The sequence below is a fragment of the Squalius cephalus genome, assembly GCF_949319135.1.
Source record: "Squalius cephalus genome assembly, chromosome: 10".
Lineage (NCBI taxonomy): Eukaryota > Metazoa > Chordata > Actinopteri > Cypriniformes > Leuciscidae > Squalius > Squalius cephalus.
In genome coordinates this window covers 25,023,407-25,043,692 of record NC_137131.1, presented here as the reverse complement: position 1 = coordinate 25,043,692, position 20,286 = coordinate 25,023,407, and the positions used below count along the sequence as shown (strand labels likewise).

General features: G+C 39.1%; 1 protein-coding gene across 4 annotated transcripts in view; it reads right to left on the bottom strand.

The window, feature by feature from the left end:
- rptor (regulatory associated protein of MTOR, complex 1) overlaps positions 1-20,286 on the bottom strand; it is a 409,250-nt gene that overhangs the window by 342,419 nt on the left and 46,545 nt on the right. For all 4 annotated transcript variants that reach the window (XM_079882549.1, XM_079882546.1, XM_079882548.1 and 1 more), the window contains exon 2: positions 10,759-10,933. In XM_079882549.1, the coding sequence (XP_079738675.1) occupies positions 10,759-10,920 (162 nt within the window). In that variant the 5' untranslated portion in view covers positions 10,921-10,933. The remainder of the gene's footprint in view (positions 1-10,758; positions 10,934-20,286) is intronic.

The following is a 20,286-nucleotide window of genomic DNA, read 5'->3' as shown; positions in this document are numbered from 1 at the left end:
TTCACCACTAGGTGGCGCTATTTCGAAACTTCTCAGGCTCCTTCAGGGCAACGTGCTGATGACCCATGCCAAGTTTCGCAACGATCCGTTCATGCGTTGTTAAAATACAGCATTTTAGCACAAAATTCAAAATGGCCGACAGCCAAAATGGCCGATATGGTAAAATTTGATATCAGTCGACTCGGCATGTTGCCCTGAATCTAACGAGATCAATTTTATGATTTTTGGACAAACTGTTCAAAAGTTATAAGCAAAAATAGCCATTTTTCATATCTCCGGACCAGTAGGTGGCGCTGCGCCGAAACACAGCATGTAGCCTCAGGTCATGCTTGTGATGACATGTACCAAGTTTGGTCTGAATACGATAAAGCGTTGCGGAGATACAGCCTTACGACTGTTTTTGCAAGCGCTACGTAAAATTTGTTCGAGCGTTTATCAAAAACGGTTTGACGAATCAACTTTCTTTTAATAACTTTTTGTCACCACTGGCTGTAGATCTGGTTCAATTTTCGTGCAAATCGGACAAACCGTCTAGGACGAGTTCGAAAAAGTAGCTTTTTTTGATAATTCAAAATGGCGGCCATGTTTTTATGACTGAAAATGACGTCATAGGATGCAAACGAATTGGCATGAGCTCAGGAATCAGAAGAAAAAAGAATTTTGTTGATTGGCATTACGGTTCAAAAGTTATTAGCAAAATAAAAGTGAAATTTTGGACAGGTGGTGGCGCTAGAGGGAATGACTTAGAAACACCAAAATTGGTGTATTTAATGTTGGGACTGTCCTCTATCAGAATGTCAAACCAAAACAACTTTCCCGCAATCGTTTCTATGGGCTGCCATAGACTCCAAGAGCGGAAGAAGAATAATAAGAACGGGAACAGATACAATAGGTGCCTCCGCACCTTCGGTGCTTGGCCCTTAATAATAAGAACGGGAACAGATACAATAGGTGCCTACGCACCTTCGGTGCTTGGCCTCTAATTAAAGCTGCAAGCAGCATTTATCGGGGTTCAAGCAGTTAAGGCTTTTAAGGCCTTTAAGCACACAAGCATCAAAAGACATTAAGTTTTATTTAGCAAGCATTTAACAACTGCCATCATAGATTAAAAAAAGTCAATTTACAGCCAATACAGGCAGTTTACCATAGGAAATATATGGTTTTAAAGCATTTTTACAGTTATAGCACCTTTTGCCTAGTCTTCTTATAGTCTTGCCTGATCTCCACCACTTTTATTAGTAGTACTCAAAGTGTGCCCATATATATGTGTCAGATTTGTTGTAAATATTTAATTTTGATAAGGAGTTTAGACAATTATATTCAGTGGCGTAACGAGCCAACACCGGGCCCTTAAGTAGGATTATCAAGGCGGGCCCCTTGATGACGCAATTGATGACATTGATGACGCAATGTCCGCGAGTAGGCTACCATGAATAGGGCAGGATATGATCATACACAGCATATAAGAGATGAGATGACTAACAAAATCAGGAGTAGCCTACGCTCACCAAAAACAAAACAAAAACAAAACAAAAAAACAATGGGGACAGCGCACTATAAAACATTGTTAGGCCTAAGTCCAAATACATGAAAAAGATGCTCTCTTACATTATAGCGGGATTTTCCGGGCTTTCCTATGTGCAACTGCAAAGTTGTCGATTAGATCAGGATTGTGCGCACAGGCATTCTCAATTGACCCTTCGCAGGGAGTTTGATTGACAGGCGATCTGACTAATCATAATCCGCCATTTTGTCCAACAAAGCAGTCAGGAGAGTTAGTAGATTAACATAGGAGGATTTAAATTTGAAAAACAAAGTGTACTGACGTCTTAGCACTTTAAAACAACATTCCTTTTATGTTCATTCATGTTTATTTTAATGCTATAAATTAACTAGAAGGAAGAGATGATCGGTTCACAAGCAGCTTTAACTGAGCCTCGAGTCTACAGCGATCTGTCAGACACATTAAAGAGTCACAAAACGGTATTTATTGTTTAAATGTCTCTAAAAAATGACTACATTTGAAAGGTGAGACTTTGTTTCATATCAAAAGTACTTGTCTGTCAGCGCGCAGTCTTTTTTCTGATCCGCAATGTATTTTTCACTGCGTGAGAACTTGGTGTGGTGTGAGAGTGGCGTCGCTTGTCAGACATAGCAACAGTAACTAAAGTGGGTGGGTCTTTGCGACCGGTCATTGACAGTATGGACGGGGATTCGCCAGTCCCAATTCAAAACAAATTTCATCACAATCCATCATTGTTCGTTTCAAACATGTGAGAGCATCAAAATGATCCATGGGTGAAATTGATTGGATTTAATTAATTTTTTTGTCAGTTCCTATCATAATTTTAACATTTTGGCGTTATTGTTTAGCTATTTACCTATGTTTTCAAATTTCCTTTGTTTTTTTGTTGTTGTCTAGATCAGACTAACGGCTTTGAAGATAACCACAATTTTTTAAAGCTCTAAATGACACTTACAAAAACCATAAGGCGAAACCTGGCATGTTTGGTATTGTTGGACTCGGCAAGGATTCTTAGGAGGTCACTCCTGTGAAAAAAACACGGGCTTCCTTGAAACTTCTAAGGCTCCTTCAAGGCTTTGTGCCAATGACGTATACTGAGTTTTTTGAGATACACCAATGTTCTCATAGACTATCATGGCACCCTGGACAAAGACACTGCGTGCCAATTTTCAGTAGACTAACGGTTGGGTGCGCTTATAGCTATTTTCATGATTTTTTTCACTGTTATAGTGCCACCAAGTGGCCAATTGTCACGATTTTTTTCATGTCAACTCAGAATGAGCTCATGAACATGTGTCCCAAGTTTTGCGAAAATATCTCTTTCCGTTCACAAGTTATAACTGTTTTATAGTGCCACCTACTGGCCAAATGTTGCGATTTTTTTCAAGTGATCTCAGATTGAGCTCAGGAAGATGTGTCCCAAGTTTAGCAAAAAAATCTCTTTCCGTTCACAATTTATAACCGTTTTAGTAAAAGTGGCCCTGGTGCCATCAAATATTTTGGTTCCCCTTATCGACCGTTAATTGAAATTTTGAATTTTTTGGATGATTATTGATTGTCAGACTCCAGAGAATATTCTTGCAGTGGTTTGGTTCCGATCGGGCGAAAAACCTAGGAGAAGTTCGCAAAAATAGGTTTTTCAAAAAAATGCAATTTACTCGAAATTGGCGCCAAGGGCGAGCAAATCGGAGATAGCCATTTTGTCCGCCTTGAGCCAAGGATTCCAACGATATGGGGCACTTGATCCTGGGACAAACGGTCTAAGAGTTATGAGCAATTTTGAACTTTTGGTTGTTGTAGTGCCACCTATGGGCCATTCGGGGTCATACTCTGATAGGTTGTCCCCAAATTGAGGCCTACCATCTGGCCAGGTTTCACGTCTCTAGGCCTTACGGTTTGGCCTGCACGATGTGTTTTACGAATCCTTACAATTACAATAGGGTTTCAGCATTTCATGCTTGAACCCCTAATAAGGAATGAAGGCTTTTTGCCAGTTATAGCGCCACCTATGGTCCGATCTCCATGAAACTCTGCATGCTTCCTCACCACGTTCTGACACATATGCTCATCAATTTTGGTGAAGTTCTGAGTTTTCATTTGGGATTTATAGGCTTTTTAGTGTATTTTGCCACGCCCCTTTTCTAAATGACCCTGTTACAGCCACCCAAATGCAAAAGTTCAACTTTTTTTCGATAATTATTGATCTAGAGAGTCCAGAGAAATGTCCTAGACTGGTTTGGTTCCGATCTGGCGAAAAACCTAGGACTAGTTCGCAAAAGTTCGGAGATAGCCATTTTGTCCGCCTTGAGCCAGGGATCACAGTGGTGTAAGACACTTGAGTCTAGGACAAACGGTCTAGGAGTTATGGGCAATTTAGTACTTTTGCACTAAATCTGTAGCTGTAGCACAACGTAAAATTTGTTTGCGCGGTATTCGAGAACGGTTTGACGAATCAACACGAATTCCATAACTTTTTGTCGGTACAGTGTGGAGATGATACGATTCGATTTTGGTGAAAATCGGACAAACGGTCTAGGAGGAGTTCGAAAAAGTAGGTTTTGACTGAAAATCAAGATGGCAGACAGGAAGTTCGGCCAAATATGGCAAACTTGGTATCTATGTTCTCAGCGTGACCCAGGGAATCTATTAAGACCAGTGGCATTTCAATAGGCAGATTTATTCAAAGGTTATTAGCCTTTTTGGAAATGTTGTTATGACTTTTGACCACAAGGTGGCGCTGTTTCGAAACTTCTCACGCTCCTTCAGGGCATCGTGTTGATGACCCATACCATGTTTCGTAACAATCCATTCATGCGTTCTTAAAATACAGCATTTTAGCACAAAATTCAAAATGGCCGACAGCCAAAATGGCCGATATGGTAAAATTGGATATCAGTCGACTCAGCATGTTGGCCTGAATCTAACAAGACCAATTTGATGATTTTTGGGCAAACTATTCAGAAGTTATAAGCAAAAATAGCCATTTTTCATATCTCCGGACCAGTAGGTGGCGCTGCGCCGAAACGCAGCATGACGCTGCACAGGTTTGATGCCTGTGATGACATGTGCCAAGTTTGGTCTGAATCCAATAAAGCGTTGCGGAGGTACAGCCTTACGTCTGTTTTCGCAAGCGCTACGTAAAATTTGTTTGTGGGTTTTTTTGAAAAATTGCTAAGCGAATCAACTTGAATTCCATAACTTTTTGTCGGCATGGTCTGTAGATGATCTGGTTCAATTTTCGTGAAAATTGGAGCAACGGCCTAGGAGGAGTTCGAAAAAGTAGATTTTTCGAAAAATTCAAAATGGCGGACAAATTTCCATGACGGAAAATGACGTCATAGGGTGCAATCGAATCGTCTTGAGCTAGGGAATCAGAAGAAATGGGAATTTTGTTTCTAGCCCTTGTGGTTCAAAAGTTATTAGCATAAACATGAGTGCAAATTTGGACAGCTGGTGGCGCTAGAGGGAATGAGTTGGAGACTCCAAATTTGCTATGGTGACTGTTCAGTCTGTCCTCTATCAGTGTGCCAAATTTCATAACTTTCCCGCAAGCGGTTCTATGGGCTGCCATAGACTCCCAGAGCGGAAGAAGAAGAAGAATTATTTTTGGTACGCCAACAGATACAATAGGTGCCTACGCACATTCTGTGCTTGGCCCCTAATAATAGGAACGGGAACGGATACAATAGGTGCCTACGCACCTTCGGTGCTTGGCCCCTAATAATAAGAACGGGAACGGGAACGGGAACGAAAACAATAGGTGCCTACCATAGACTGTAAAAAATATGGACAAAGCGTCTGTGACGTCACCCATAGACTTTCTGAAGAACGGGTTTGAAGCCGTTTATGGGGGGTATGGGCGGCGCCATCTTGGAAAATCTTGGGAAATCCTAACCCCGCCCACCTTCTAACGCAGCGCGCGTCACCCCGCCCACCTTCACTCAGCTCGCATGCTACTCCGGTTATCTCTGTGTATATTTCAGGCAACGAAATATGTTATAAAACACCATACTAACTCTTTTCGTTTTCATTTAAAGAAATCTTAAACATTATAGCCACACAAATGTGGTTCAGGCAACGCATATTGATTATATTCAACTGTACATAACGTTTGCCTATTTATGAAAAAAAAAAAAAAAAAATATATATATATATATATATATATATATATATATAACACAAACCTGCCTCTTTTTATTTTAAATATAATATAAAAATATTAAACATTTTATGGTCCAGGCAATATGCGCATTTGTACTAAACTGCCTTGTCAGCTGTCAATCAAGCTGTCAATCAAAGTTAACCACGCCCTTATTGTCATATATTTTATAACTAAATACGATCTAAACTAACGAGTTAGAAAAAAATTCACCCCCCTCACAGTTGTCAGGCACTCGGAACCTATCGAAAAATACAATAAAAGTCCATGGGACCAACTTGTAAAAACATGAATTTATGCTGTGAAAACGGACATTTTAACATGGGGGCTATGGACATTTGCTCCCTTTTGGGACCTGCCCCTAGCGGATTTTCGATGTATTGCAGTTTTTCGCACTTCCGGGTAGGCTTCATTTTTCAGATCAGAATGTTGCCGCTTGGTGCCTACGCACCTTCGGTGCTTGGCCCCTAATTAAGGCAGTTCTGAAGGCGAAAGGGGGTCAAACACAGTATTAGTATGGTGTTCCTAATAATCCTTTAGGTGAGTGTATATATATATATATATATATATATTTTATATATATATATATATATTTTATATATATATATATATATATATATATATATATATATATATACACATACATACATACATACATACACACATATATATACATACATATATATAAATTCAAACGTGATTTTGCGCTTTGACTCGCGCTGAGCTCAGTGCTTTTCAAAAAAATAGTTTGATCAATTCAAATTTTATACACTGATAATAATAATAATAATAATTATTATTATTATTATTATTATTATTATTATTATTATTATTATTTGTTACAATATTTTAATAATAATAATTATTATTATTTGTCACAATATGTTCTGTCATAGTGTGGCTGCATGACACGTCACCAAGGAAATAATACGCTCTAAAATAACAGTCGCCTTAAAAAACTCAATTATAAATACTTCACTAGTTTCAATACTGGATGAATCAGCATTTTTTAACGAATCACTTGTGACAATGTAATCGATACAATCGTTATTTGAAGCGTCAAGTTACTTTCAAAAGCTGATTTGCTCTATTTTGATAGCTGCCGTAGATATCAGTGTTTAGCTGGACAATAACTTTATTCTAGAGCTCTTTAATAATCTTTAATAATAATAATAATAATTTGTTACAATATGTTCTGTCATAGTGTGGCTGCATGACGCGTCACCAAGGAAATAATACGCTCTAAAATAACAGTCGCCTTAAAAAACTCACTTATAAATACTTCACTAGTTTCAATACTGGATGAATCAGCATTTTTTAACGAATCACTTGTGACAATGTAATCGATACAATTGTTATTTGAAGCGCCAAGTCACTTTCAAAAGCTGATTTGCTCTATTTTGATAGCTACCGTAGATATCAGTGTTTATATCCGAAAAATAAGTACTTCTACGATAATATGAATATTTGTAACACAGAACACAGATTTTAATGTGCCAGTGTGATTTTGTTGAAGGTTTAATAGACACGATAGTCAATAGAATGAGATCGCAAGGAAGTTTGAATCGAGATCGCAATCTTTTAACGATTAATCATGCATAGTTTAACCAAAAATACAAATTTCTCAATTTTTACCTATGACATTCCAAATTTTGTTTTGCACCATTGCTTTGGCAAAGCATCAGTTGATAATACCTAGAATATCAAAATCGACTGCTGGTGGTAGATCCTTTTCCTATTTAGCACCAAAACTTTGGAACAGTCTTCCTAACATTGTCCGGGAAGCAGACACACTCTGTCAGTTCAAAGCTAGACTAAAAACACATCTATTTGACCTAGCATACACATAACACATTATAGACTTTTATAATTCAATGTTAGGCTGCATAGATTAGGTCAGCTGGAACCAGGAACACTTCCCATAAATCCTGATGTACTCGTTACATCATAAGAAGAATGGTGTCTACACTAATATTAGTCTCTGTGTTTATCCCGAGGTTTACCGCAGTCCGCCGGATCCAGGCCGTATTCAGATCTGATGAAGGACCCGCGCCTGGACGCGATGACAGTGCAGTCCTGAAATGTCAACTAGGCTCTTGCCTGTGAAGGCCTCCCTCCCTTTACCTATCTACAGATAAAGCGTTGTCGGGATAATTCCGGTTCGCATGGCTACGTGGAAGCGATAAAAATTCTGTATTATTAATTTTAAGGCCAGACAAGTTGTATGTTAAGGGTTGATTTGTAGGGAAGGACTACACGCCTGTGCACATATATTCAAACGCGCATACCTATAGACTGAACTCGTAATACGCATGTGCACGCCATCAGCGTTCTCACTGGTTCGTGTTTTTGAAGTTTGCGCAGAAAGAACTTAAGAGTTTTCTGTTAAAACGGTGTCGTGTTAGCGGCGGAAGTGAATCAATCAAACTAACTTTAGCTGGACAATAAGTTTATTCTAGAGCTGCTATAAAGCCAAAACACTTTACTTTAATTTCCTATTATCAATATAAAGCTGCTTTGGAACAATCTACATTGTTAAAAGCACTATATAAATGACTCTTGACTCTTGTGACCTCTTTTTGTGCTGCGAGTACAGCATGCATTTGGTAATGCAATGCAATAAACTCGGGTGTGCAGGTCCAATCACAAAAAAAGTGTTGGTAGCACTTTATAATAAGTACACAGTTATACAAATAAGATTTACAATAAGATTTCACTTCTACTGTAATGAAATTTTGGTAGGCTACATGGTTTTCATTGTGAGATGGATAGCCTAATTGTAAACTAATTCAGATGGGCTACAGGTTATTTTTATGGTATGCCAAAAAGTGTTTATTTTTAAATGTGATCGTTGGTACATTTTACCAGTATTTACCATACTTTCAATACAAAAATTAAAATATAAAAAATATGCAGTATGAAAAATATTTTACAATAAAAGGATTTTCCTTAATCAAAAAGCCTTTTTCCAAAAGGTACATCTTGAATGTTGTCTTGGGGTTTGTCTTATATTCAGGGTTGTCTTATATTCAGAACAATACAGTGTAGTCCCTACATTGTTAATATATTAGTCATCTTCATTTAAATAGCGCAAGGGTATCCCAAGGGTAGCATGTAACCATGCTAATGCAATTCCACTAATGCCAAAATAATTTTCAAGTCTATTTAAAAGAATGTTGTCAATAGTATCAAATGCAGCACTAAGATCAAGTAAAACTAATAGTGAGATACAACCACGATCGGATGATAAGAGCAAATCATTTGTAACATTTGAGCAGTCTCAGTACTATGGTACGGTCTAAATCCTTACTGAAAATCCTTGCAGATATCATTTCTTTCTAAAAAAGGAACATAGTTGTGAGGATACCGCCTTTCCAAGTATCTTTGACAGAAAAGGTAGATTCGAGATCGGCCTTTAATTGACTAATTCTGTACAATCAAGTTCCGCTTTTTTAACAAGCCAGCTTAAAAGTTTTTGGTACGTATCCTAATGACAAAGATGAATTAATGATATTTAAGAAGAGGATCTATGACCTCTGGAAGCATCTCTTTCAGTAGCTTAGTCGGTATAGGGTCTAACATACATGTTGTCGATTTAGATGATTTAGCGAGTTTAGAGAATTCTTCCTCTCCTATAGCAATGAATGAATCGAATTTTTCCTTAGGGAAACTACAATGCACTCCCTGATGTGATACTGTAGTAGACGGTTGCATAGTTATAATTTTCTCCCTGATATTATAAATCTTATAAATGAAGAAGTTCATAAAGTCATTACTGCTGTGCTGCTTGGAAACTTCTGGGCTTGAAGCTTTATTTTTCATTAGTTTTGTTTATTTTCTTCTAATAGGGTTGAAAAATAAGCAGATCTAGCAGCTTTTAAGGCCTCTCTGTATGCAATCGAGCTCTCCTTCCATGAAATGCAAAAATTCCTCTAGTTTTGTTTTCATCCAGTTGCACTCCATTTTTCTGGCTGCTCTCTTAAGGGCCTGAGTGTGCTTGTTGTACCACGACGTTGGACTATTTTCTTTAATCTTCTTTAAGCGCAACGGAGCAACTGTGTCTAAAGTGCTGGAAAAGAGAAAGTTAAAAGTTTCTGTCGCAATATCGAGTTCTTCTAAGCTATCTGGGATGCTGAGATGATGAAACTGATCAGGAAGATTATTAATAAAGCAATCTATAGTGGCAGAAGTGATAGGTCTAACATATTTGTAACATGGAGTCGGCTTTGAAGCCTTGGCCAAATGAAGTTTACACGAGACTAGATAATGATCTGAGATGTCATCGCTCTGCTGCAGAATTTCAACAACATCAACATTGATTCCATGTGATAACATTAGATATAGAGTATGATTACGACAATGAGTAGGTCTTGACATGTTGTCTAACTCCAATAGTCTAACTAATCTAACTCCAGTTAAGAATGTCTTTAAATGCCAATCCCAATGCATCTTTTCGGTGTCTCAGGGAACATTTAGTGCATTTGCTATCTTTTTGTATCCAGTTCCTTGTTTGTAAAGGGCAATGTTATCTTCTCTCAACTTTTTGGACCATTCTTTTGTCAAACATGACACTCAACAAACCTATCCAGTTCAGATATTTCATGTGTTCTAGCTCAAGCACACCTGGTGCAACTAATGAAGACCTTGATTAGTTGCATCAGGTGTGCTTGAGACAACACCTATTTTGCAGATTTGTGCTGTTGTGAGGGATTCTATTCAGGGGGTTGAATAATTTTGAGATTGCAGAAGTCATTAAAAGTTGCATCTTCAGTTGAATTTGCGGAAACCACTTGAAAAATGTGCTGAGCTATTTCAATTACTTTTCTTTGATTCGTTCATTGGGCTGAAAGTCTGAAAATTTTGCCAATAAACCTGATTTGCAGTGGGAGTTGAATAATTTAGATTACAACAGTATATAACTCCCAAGATTAGGGCAGTGTAGCCATGACACTAAATCAAGCCAAAAACAAGCAGCAGCACACATCAACACTGAAAGTAGATAATCAATGTTTAATCAAGTTGAATGGCCTGACACTCAAATGACTAAAGATAACATTAGAAGATTCTCCCTCACCCTGTCTTTCATTCTCCAGCTCTGAGCCAAAGCTTTGGATCCCTCAATCTTCTCTGTGTGGCGTTTCTTCATGAAGGCCAGTGGAAGGTTCCAGTCAGTCATGTCCACCTCTTCCTCCTCCACCAGACCCACCACAGGGGAATTAAGCAGCTCAGCATCCATTTTCAAAAAGAATCTGGAAAAAGACCACATAGAAAAATTACAATTATATGACTACATTTGCAGGTCTGAAATGTAGAAAGTAGAGAGACAAAAAGTTGTGGTGTATTATTGAAATGGTTCAGTTAAATAATGATTAATAAATAATGATACTGAATCTGAATTAACACAAAGTATCAAAAGAAAAGAAAAAAAATAGGTTGGAGCTCCACCAGACTATATCAATGTAAAATGACTTTATCTCACACCAATTCCAATTCAACAAATCTTAGTAGTAATATCAGAATCCAAGAACAGCTGCATAAGGTCAAAACCCTACTCTCAAATCATAACAAACGAGAAGCGAATGTGAGTGACGAGTGCAATTTCACCAACATAAAAAAAACAAAAAAAAATAAAAAAAAACTTCCACAATACTTCTACAAAACCGACAAAGTGAATTTCAGATGGTATAGAAACACATACCAGAGTTTTCAGATGATCCAGAGACAGATCTCTGAACATGCCACATATTCCACAAACACATTATTTGTGTTTGACATTAGGTGTGCTGGTCTTAGCAATCAATGAGATTTCTTTATCACAGATGAAGTGAATTAGATGCAATATTTGTCAAATCAACAGACATTTTAGATGTTTACATTTAGCAACAGAAACACTTTTCATTCAAAACTTTATGCACTGCTTAATATGATTTTTGTATATACAATAAATAAAGTTTAAGTTTAATAGCATATACTATTTAAATACAAATAAATTGGGGTCTATATCAATTTTATGTTGATACATGATTGATGTATCAAACTTTATGCACGGCTTAATATGATGCTTGTATATATAAGACTTATTGGCCAGACTCACCGACGACAACTGACATGAAATGCATGTCATTGTTGTCGTTAGGCCTGTCGCGATAGTCAATAAATCAATTAATCGCACGATAAAAAAAAAATGAGCTCAATAATTTTTCCGGCCGCGATAATTCCATTTGCATGCTTGTTTGTTTTCCTCGTCTCTCTCTCTCTCTACCAAAGAGACTGGATGACCACTCTCGGTTCCTTAGCGTATAGGAGGAGTGAACCCTCTCTTGTCAGTTGCATGGTCTTTGTGTGGGGAGGCGGCGCTTGTCAGTCACATGGTCTTTCTATGGGAAACCGGGACTGCTTGCGGCGACTGCAGGGAGACAGAGAAGACGCTAGTTGTGAGTTGGAGGGGAAAAAAAGAAAAAGATGGAATTGGTTTCAAAGCCAAACGCAACAGCGAGCCCGATCTCATGAAAATGTGTATCTATACCACGAATGTTATTTCTCGTGCCATTTATAGGCCCTACGCCAAAAATAGTTTTTGCGTGCATATGATACGCACTTTATGGCGTGTAATACGCACTCCTCACCCCTAATCCTAACCAAGTATTTTCAGTGCATAGCATATACACGCAATAAAGTGTGTATAATAAAGTGTGTACTCCGTCTTCCCGACAGTACACAATCACTCGGGCGTTTAGTCGACAAAGTAACAGGAGGACAGTGCAAAATGGTGTGATATGGCCTGTTGAGGCTTTTTTTTATTTGTTTACAAAAGGTCCTAACTGGCAGTTTTGCCTGTTATGGAATGTATCACTATTTATGTCTGAGCCTAATGTTTAATATTTTTTGAAGTGCAATTTTGTTTACATCCATTTTATTTATTGTTTTTTGTATTTATTCAAGTGAATTTTTTTGTTAACAGACACTGAGAGAGAGTCCATTGCTTTTATTGTTTTTGGTTGTTTTGTTCATTTTTTGTGGATATTTAAAATGTTTTCCATTTTCAATGTTTAATATTCTTTAGAAATAAAAGTTTATAGATCTTTGAAAAGGTGTACCTGCATTATTATGCCATTATCATTATATTAGATGAAAATGGTCTCAGAACAACAATATTATCGTTTATCGCAATAATTTCTTGGACAATTTATCATCCAGCAAAATTTGTTATCGTGACAGGCCTAGTTGTCATTGGTGAGTCTGGACAATTATCAAAAGCTGTGTTGTGATCAGAGCTCATGCAGCCATTCTGGAGAAGCTGCGCTGACTGAGCCAGCTGGCTGCTCTCAAATTGCTCTTGTGGTAGTTTGATGCCATTCATCACAGTGATGTGCCAAAAAAATTAATTTAGTTTAATACATATGTTCTCATATCCATATACACTCACCTAAAGGATTATTAGGAACACCATACTAATACTGTGTTTGACTCCCTTTCGCCTTCAGAACTGCTTTAATTCTACGTGGCATTGATTCAACAAGGTGCTGAAAGCATTCTTTAGAAATGTTGGCCCATATTGATAGGATAGCATCTTGCAGTTGATGGAGATTTGTGGGATGCACATCCAGGGCACGAAGCTCCCGTTCCACCACATCCCAAAGATGCTCTATTGGGTTGAGATCTGGTGACTGTGGGGGCCATTTTAGTACAGTGAACTCATTGTCATGTTCAAGAAACCAATTTGAAATGTTTCGAGCTTTGTGACATGGTGCATTATCCTGCTGGAAGTAGCCATCAGAGGATGGGTACATGGTGGTCATAAAGGGATGGACATGGTCAGACACAATGCTCAGGTAGGCCGTGGCATTTAAACGATGCCCAATTGGCACTAAGGGGCCTAAAGTGTGCCAAGAAAACATCCCCCACACCATTACACCACCACCACCAGCCTGCACAGTGGTAACAAGGCATGATGGATCCATGTTCTCATTCTGTTTACGCCAAATTCTGACTCTACCATCTGAATGTCTCAACAGAAATCGAGACTCATCAGACCAGGCAACATTTTTCCAGTCTTCAACTGTCCAATTTTGGTGAGCTCATGCAAATTGTAGCCTCTTTTTCCTATTTGTAGTGGAGATGAGTGGTACCCGGTGGGGTCTTCTGCTGTTGTAGCCCATCCTCCTCAAGGTTGTGCGTGTTGTGGCTTCACAAATGCTTTGCTGCATACCTCGGTTGTAACGAGTGGTTATTTCAGTCAAAGTTGCTCTTCTATCAGCTTGAATCAGTCGGCCCATTCTCCTCTGACCTCTAGCATCAACAAGGCATTTTTGCCCACAGGACTGCCGCATACTGGATGTTTTTCCCTTTTCACACCATTCTTTGTAAACCCTAGAAATGGTTGTGCGTGAAAATCCCAGTAACTGAGCAGATTAGGGATGCGCGGTATACCGGTACTGCAAAAATACCGGTATATATTATATTTCAAACGGTACAATATCATAATTTTGCTCAATTCGGTATTTAATGCGCTGCTGTTTCGAAGTTCACCGCTAGGCGGCAGTGCGCTACCCAAACTGACGCGGGTCACGCACAACCGGCAAACGGTGACAACGGAGGAACACGATGGATCAAACAGATGAAGCTCATTCTACACGCCCGAAATTAATAAATAAAGAGAGCAGTAGGAGTGAAATATAGCATTACTTTGCCTACAAAAGTAATGAGAAAGGTGAAGCAACAGACCTCAATGCACCACTCTACAAACACTGCTTTAAATTTGCGACGGGAGGCAACATCAAATCTGGCTAACGTTGAGCACTTGTCACTTGATCATCCTGACTTGTTCAAAGAGTTCAGAGATCGACAGGTGAGTCCATCATTCAACTGTTTTAATTTAGACTTTTATTCATAGCGCACATACATAAAAGCTTATCAATTAAATATGGCACGGTAAACACGAAAGCTCAAATGTGCTTGCATGACACGCTAGAACCAATGAAGTTTAGGTCTCATAATTTTTGCACTTTCAAACAATCATATATTAATTGAATTTGAATGAATAAAGAGATTAGTGATATTAATTTTAGTATTAGTGATAGTAAAATGAATGGCATATCACTGCTGCTGTGGCGAGTGCGACCCCTAGAGGAATCTAAGGAATCTAGAGTAATAGTAGTAATATGGATATTACTAATATGAATGTTAGAGTAACACTTTACATTTAAGCTACATTTGTCAACATTCATTAGGTAACCTGACCTAACCGTATTATAGCATTTATTAATCTAGATCAATCAGTAATTATTATTTAAATATACTAATACATGTTTAGCATGTTAACATTACTTTATATGCAATGCATTAAACTAATATGAACCCAAACACAAACAGTAATCAAACCAAGATGAATAAATGCTATAAATGTTGATAATTCTCTGTTAATGCATGACAGCTAAAAATTAGTCAGTATTCTATATTAATCAATTATTATAGATATTAACCTATTTTAATTGTATTATTTCAGGTTTCTTTCTTTCTTTTTTTTCAAAATCAAAATTTAATCTACTGTAAGTTCCCTGACTGTTTTTTATTTATTTATTTATTTTAACATTTTGATACTTTTTGTTTGCACATTCAGTACTGCAGAGTTTCAAGCAGTGTTTTTTAATAAAATTGTTTCAATTCACTTAAATTTTGAGGCTGGTTATTTGTCACCTGTGGTATCGATTTAGTATCGATACCGAGGTATTAGGTTCTGGTACCGTACCGAAACCAAAATTATGGTATCGAGCCATCCCTAGAGCAGATTGTGAAATACTCAGACCGGCCCGCCTAGCACCAACAACCATGCCACGCTCAAAATTGCTTAAATCACCTTTCTTTCCCATTCTGACATTCAGTTTGGAGTTCAGGAGATTGTCTTGACCAGGACCACACCCCTAAATGCATTGAAGCAACTGCCATGTGATTGGTTGATTAGATAATTGCATTAATGAGAAATTGAACAGGTGTTCCTAATAATCCTTTAGGTGAGTGTATTTGGTTCTAAAGTCACAAGTAATAATCTTAAGGTATACTGGGTTCCCTTTCGAGGGAACTCGCGCTTCGTTGATGACGCTTTAGGACTGCGTCTTCAAATTGTGTGCCTCTCCCTGCCCATGTTTCCTTAAAGGTGGGGATACACACACAATTTGCGTGTTATGTATTTGGGAGCGGAGCATGCTCTGTCAGCCTTTGCGGGGGCTGAATGTGAGCATTGTGAGAAGTTGCCGCTCCCGTCTGTCACTCTTTGAGGAGACTCGCCTTCACAGCGGTTCCGGCTCCGCTGTTGCCAAGGCAGCACGGAAGCTGAGATCAAAGAGTTCGCTAATGGATCTCTCGGAGGGGTTAGTGTCACCAATCACACGCTTTTTGTCACCAAACACAACACCTCCGCCAACGGCCTTTCTTTCTGTCCTGATCTCCACAAAGAGTTATCAAGATCGTGGAACAAGCCATACTCGTCCCATCTTTTCAGCCCCCAAGTGCATGTTTATTCAGATATAAGTGGGTTGAAAGAGTATGGCTATGGGGCGATGCCTAGGGTTGAACAGATGCTTGCGAGCTATCTGTCCCCTTGCTCAGCATCGTCCCTGAAGGCCCTGACGCTGCCCACTAAGCCAATAAGAAGAACATCAGCGCCAGTGGGTAAAGCGTACACGGAGGCAGGTCAGGCTGGCGCATGTCTGCACACAATGCACACCAAGCTGATCTGCTGAGGGACCTGGACGATGGCGAGGGGGTAGGGCGGTTTGATAATTGCGTCGGGCCACAGATTTGTCTCTCAGAGCCACCAAGGAAACTGCTAGAGCTATTGTCATTGAGAAGTTTCTCTAAGTCTATTCTAAGTCTAAGGTTTCAGGAGGCCAAAAAGCAGGCGGAAGCATTTAAGCGCTACATCCCTCGCCATCCCCAACCCTCTGGGGCTGCTGGGCATGAGCAGCCTCAGTCGTTGAGTTCCTTGTACAGGGCACAACAAATAGAGAGTGTTAACTCTCGTACCCCTTCACAGAAGTCATGGGGGTCAGGACGACACTCTCAGTTGAAGCCTCCTAAACAGAATTTTACGGTGCCAGTACCGTACTTTAAGTACACTCGGAGTACAGAGACCAGCCTTGTTACAGAATCCAGTTTTGTTCTCATCCAGCGTGGTTCAACAGGATTTTACTCACGTTAGTACACCCTGAGCAGGCTTTGATGATGGAACAAGAAGTAAAGTCTCTGCAAGCAAAAGAAGCCATAGAAAGGGTTGTAACGACAATGACTATGACATCCGGTCACATGATGTTCAAATTAGTGAATCATGATCTCCAAACACATCCTTCGTTGTCTCCTTAGACAACAGGTCTGTTCATGGCGCCTTTAAGTCAACCTTGTTGCTCCCCAGAGGGACATTTGAGTCACAAAAGGAACCCTGTTTTTGGAGAATCCCCTCTAAAACCCCCATGCTTTTGAATCACGTGACAAGACTCGAGACATTCCAGATACTCCACACACACACACACACACACACACACCCACCAAGAGACCAACCTTCGTGTGTAACTCAGGATAAGCAATATTTCTTTTAAATATATGTACAATTCCATTATGCATGTGTGGTTAGTTTGCCTTATAATAGAGGTGTGGTTTGCTAGAGTATAATTTTGAATTCTAAAGGTTCCTCAATAGTGTCTTGTAACACGACCTCGACCTGGTCATAAACTTTTATGACTCCAAAGCTGCAGCTCATCCAGTTCCTCTGCAAGCCAACATTCCAGACATTTCCACACATGTGATCCAATAACAATGTTTTTGATATGTATTTTTATGTGTGTATAATGGGCCAGATAATGTCTGAGGTATCTATGCAACGTTATTATGTTAATCAAAATCACTATGCTAGTGATTATGAGGAAATTATGTAACCCTGTATTTCTTTCATGCAAAAACGTCATTCGAGGTGTCAATGTAATGGGAAAAACATGTCGGAGTCGAATCTTGACTGCAAAGTACAATAATATGCATTTATTCCAGGAAATACTATATTTCTAAATATGAATGCTATTTTCGATCTCTCACATGGTCAAGGTAGGGCGTGTCTTCTTTACACAAAGAAACTTTTCCCGCTTCAGATAAGAAGATCTGATTGGCTGTCGTCCCAAAGAGAGGGCGTAAACAGAGGTCTCTTAAAAGGAAGAGACACTCTCATCTCTGCCCTTCTCATCTCTCATCTCCTGCTGTCGCCCTTCCTCCTCTTCTCCCCGCCGCAGCGCTTCTCCAAGGAACATCTGAAGGAGGCCCTGGCCTTCTCTATCGAACGAACACATGTTCGAGTCGTAGCTGCGTCCTTTGCAACCAAGATTTGCAACCTCTTCCGTCCTGGGAGATGAATCTGAACTTTCTCGGTAACGTTACATTCAGTGAGCCTTTTTAAACTTCCCGCGACACCGGAAGACGCAGCAGAAACAGGACACCATCCGTGCTTTCCTGCCTCTCATCATCACCCGAACAGAAGACAAACTTGCAAGTATATTAATTTATAAAAAGCTGTTCCAGGTGTCTCGTGAACTTAGGTTTCTGTATGTAATAATTACTAGCTTTTCCCTTCTCTCTATTTCTTTCTTTCTTTCTTTCATTTCATTTTATTCTGATCACGTATGTTATTGTTTGGTTAAATGTTTGTTTGTGTTTATTGTTTGCATTTTTACGTACGTTTATATTCGTAACCCATATAATCTCTAGTCTTACATTTATTAAAATTCATTAATACTTTTCACTGTCTCTGTGTTTGAAAACCCACCTTATAAGTCAATGAAACTAAAAGATCTAAGCTACAAAGCTCGATATTGTAGACTACATTGAGTAGTTCTTAATTCATAAACTCAGAAAGTTTGATGTTCGTGGCCAGAAGATAAAACTTTCTTGGAGTTTGTAAAGGGATACCCCTTCTTAACTGTGATAATCTCACATTTATTCGCTGGACGAATGACTGATGACCAAACCAGTTACAGAACAAGGTAATCTCGACAATTGATAAAATAAATGTACATGCGATTTCTGAATTATTATGACCATGAGTTATGATTATTAATATTTCCAAAATTCCCTATATCCTTGAGCTAATTCGCATTTACCCAGAGTCATTTACGTTACAGGGTAATGAGAAACTCACTGTCGGAGAGATGAGAGAATGAGAACGCGCAGCTGGTATATAGATATTTTGACAACACTGCCATGTAATTTGTTTCTCCAAACTTTCAGTCTATTAAACACTCGGAGCTCCTTGTCTCCATCACTTATGATCAGCTCTTCAAAACCTGCGGCAGCGGCAAGTCCAAATATCAGGGTTTTTTTTGGTCCGTTTACGATTTTATTAGCTACCGAAATGCCGGTCAAAGATTTTATTCAATATTAATTCAGAATGTTAGCGTACTCAGTAATGAAATGTGATTTTTCAAGTAGCGAAGTAGATTACTTGACTTAATTTGTACTTAAGTACAAATTTGTACTTTTTTTTGTTCGATCGATTGCTCCTGATCGATTGCTCCTGTCTGCCTTGCTGCTGAGTGGTTTGCATCTGTATGCTCCGTATAGCTTTCTGTTTTGAATCTTTATTTACTATCGTTCCTTGTTGTTTATATTACTTAATATAACTTACTCATCACCATACATTACCTTGACATCGCTAGCTTCAATCTAAATCATTATCACTAGCACAACACGCTAGTAATCCGATAGCCTGTTAGTGCCATCCGTGCCTGCTGTCTTTATTTATTTTATTTTTTCTTGCGCGCCTTTTACAAATCCATCAAACAACTGTGGTGAGTTGAATCAATCAACAAACACGGTGAGTCATGTCATCTTCTCCTCTTATTGTCACTTGCACTTCGTGCCACATGTATAGCATAGCCTTCTCTGTCAGCACAGGATTTACATGTGATAAATGCACAGGGAGATAGTCAGGCTGACAGAGAAGATTTCAGAACTAGAGACACGCATCCACACTTTAATTGAGGATAGTAAGGGTGCAAGGGCTTTAGATACTGCTTTGGATGCAACTAGCTTAGTGAATTCTGTACATTGTTCGGTTCCGGCTGTAGTAGAGCCCATGCAGCAGGGCAACTGGGTGACCGTGAGACGCTGTAGTCGCGGGACAAAACACCGCTCTTCCGTTCCGATAACAACATTAAACAGGTTCTCCCCACTCAGTGAAACACCCACTGAGAATCCTGTTGAATGTGCCCTAGTTATTGCCGATTCTATTACACGGAACGTGAAAATAGAGACACCAGCCACCATAGTCACTTGTTTGCCGGGAGCCAGAGCGCCTGACATCAAAGCAAATTTAAAAGTGCTGGCTAATGCTAATCGTAAATTCTCTAAGATTATTATTCACGTCGGCATTAACGATGTTCGACTTCGCCAGTCGGAGATCACCAAAATTAACGTTAAAGAGTTGTGTGAACTCGCAAGTACGATGTCAGGCACAGTAATTTGCTCTGGCCCCCTTCCTGTTCGCAGGAGTGATGAGATACTAGTAGATTGTCCTCACTCAATGGCTGGCTGTCTAAGTGGTGTCCACAAAATAATATAGAATTCA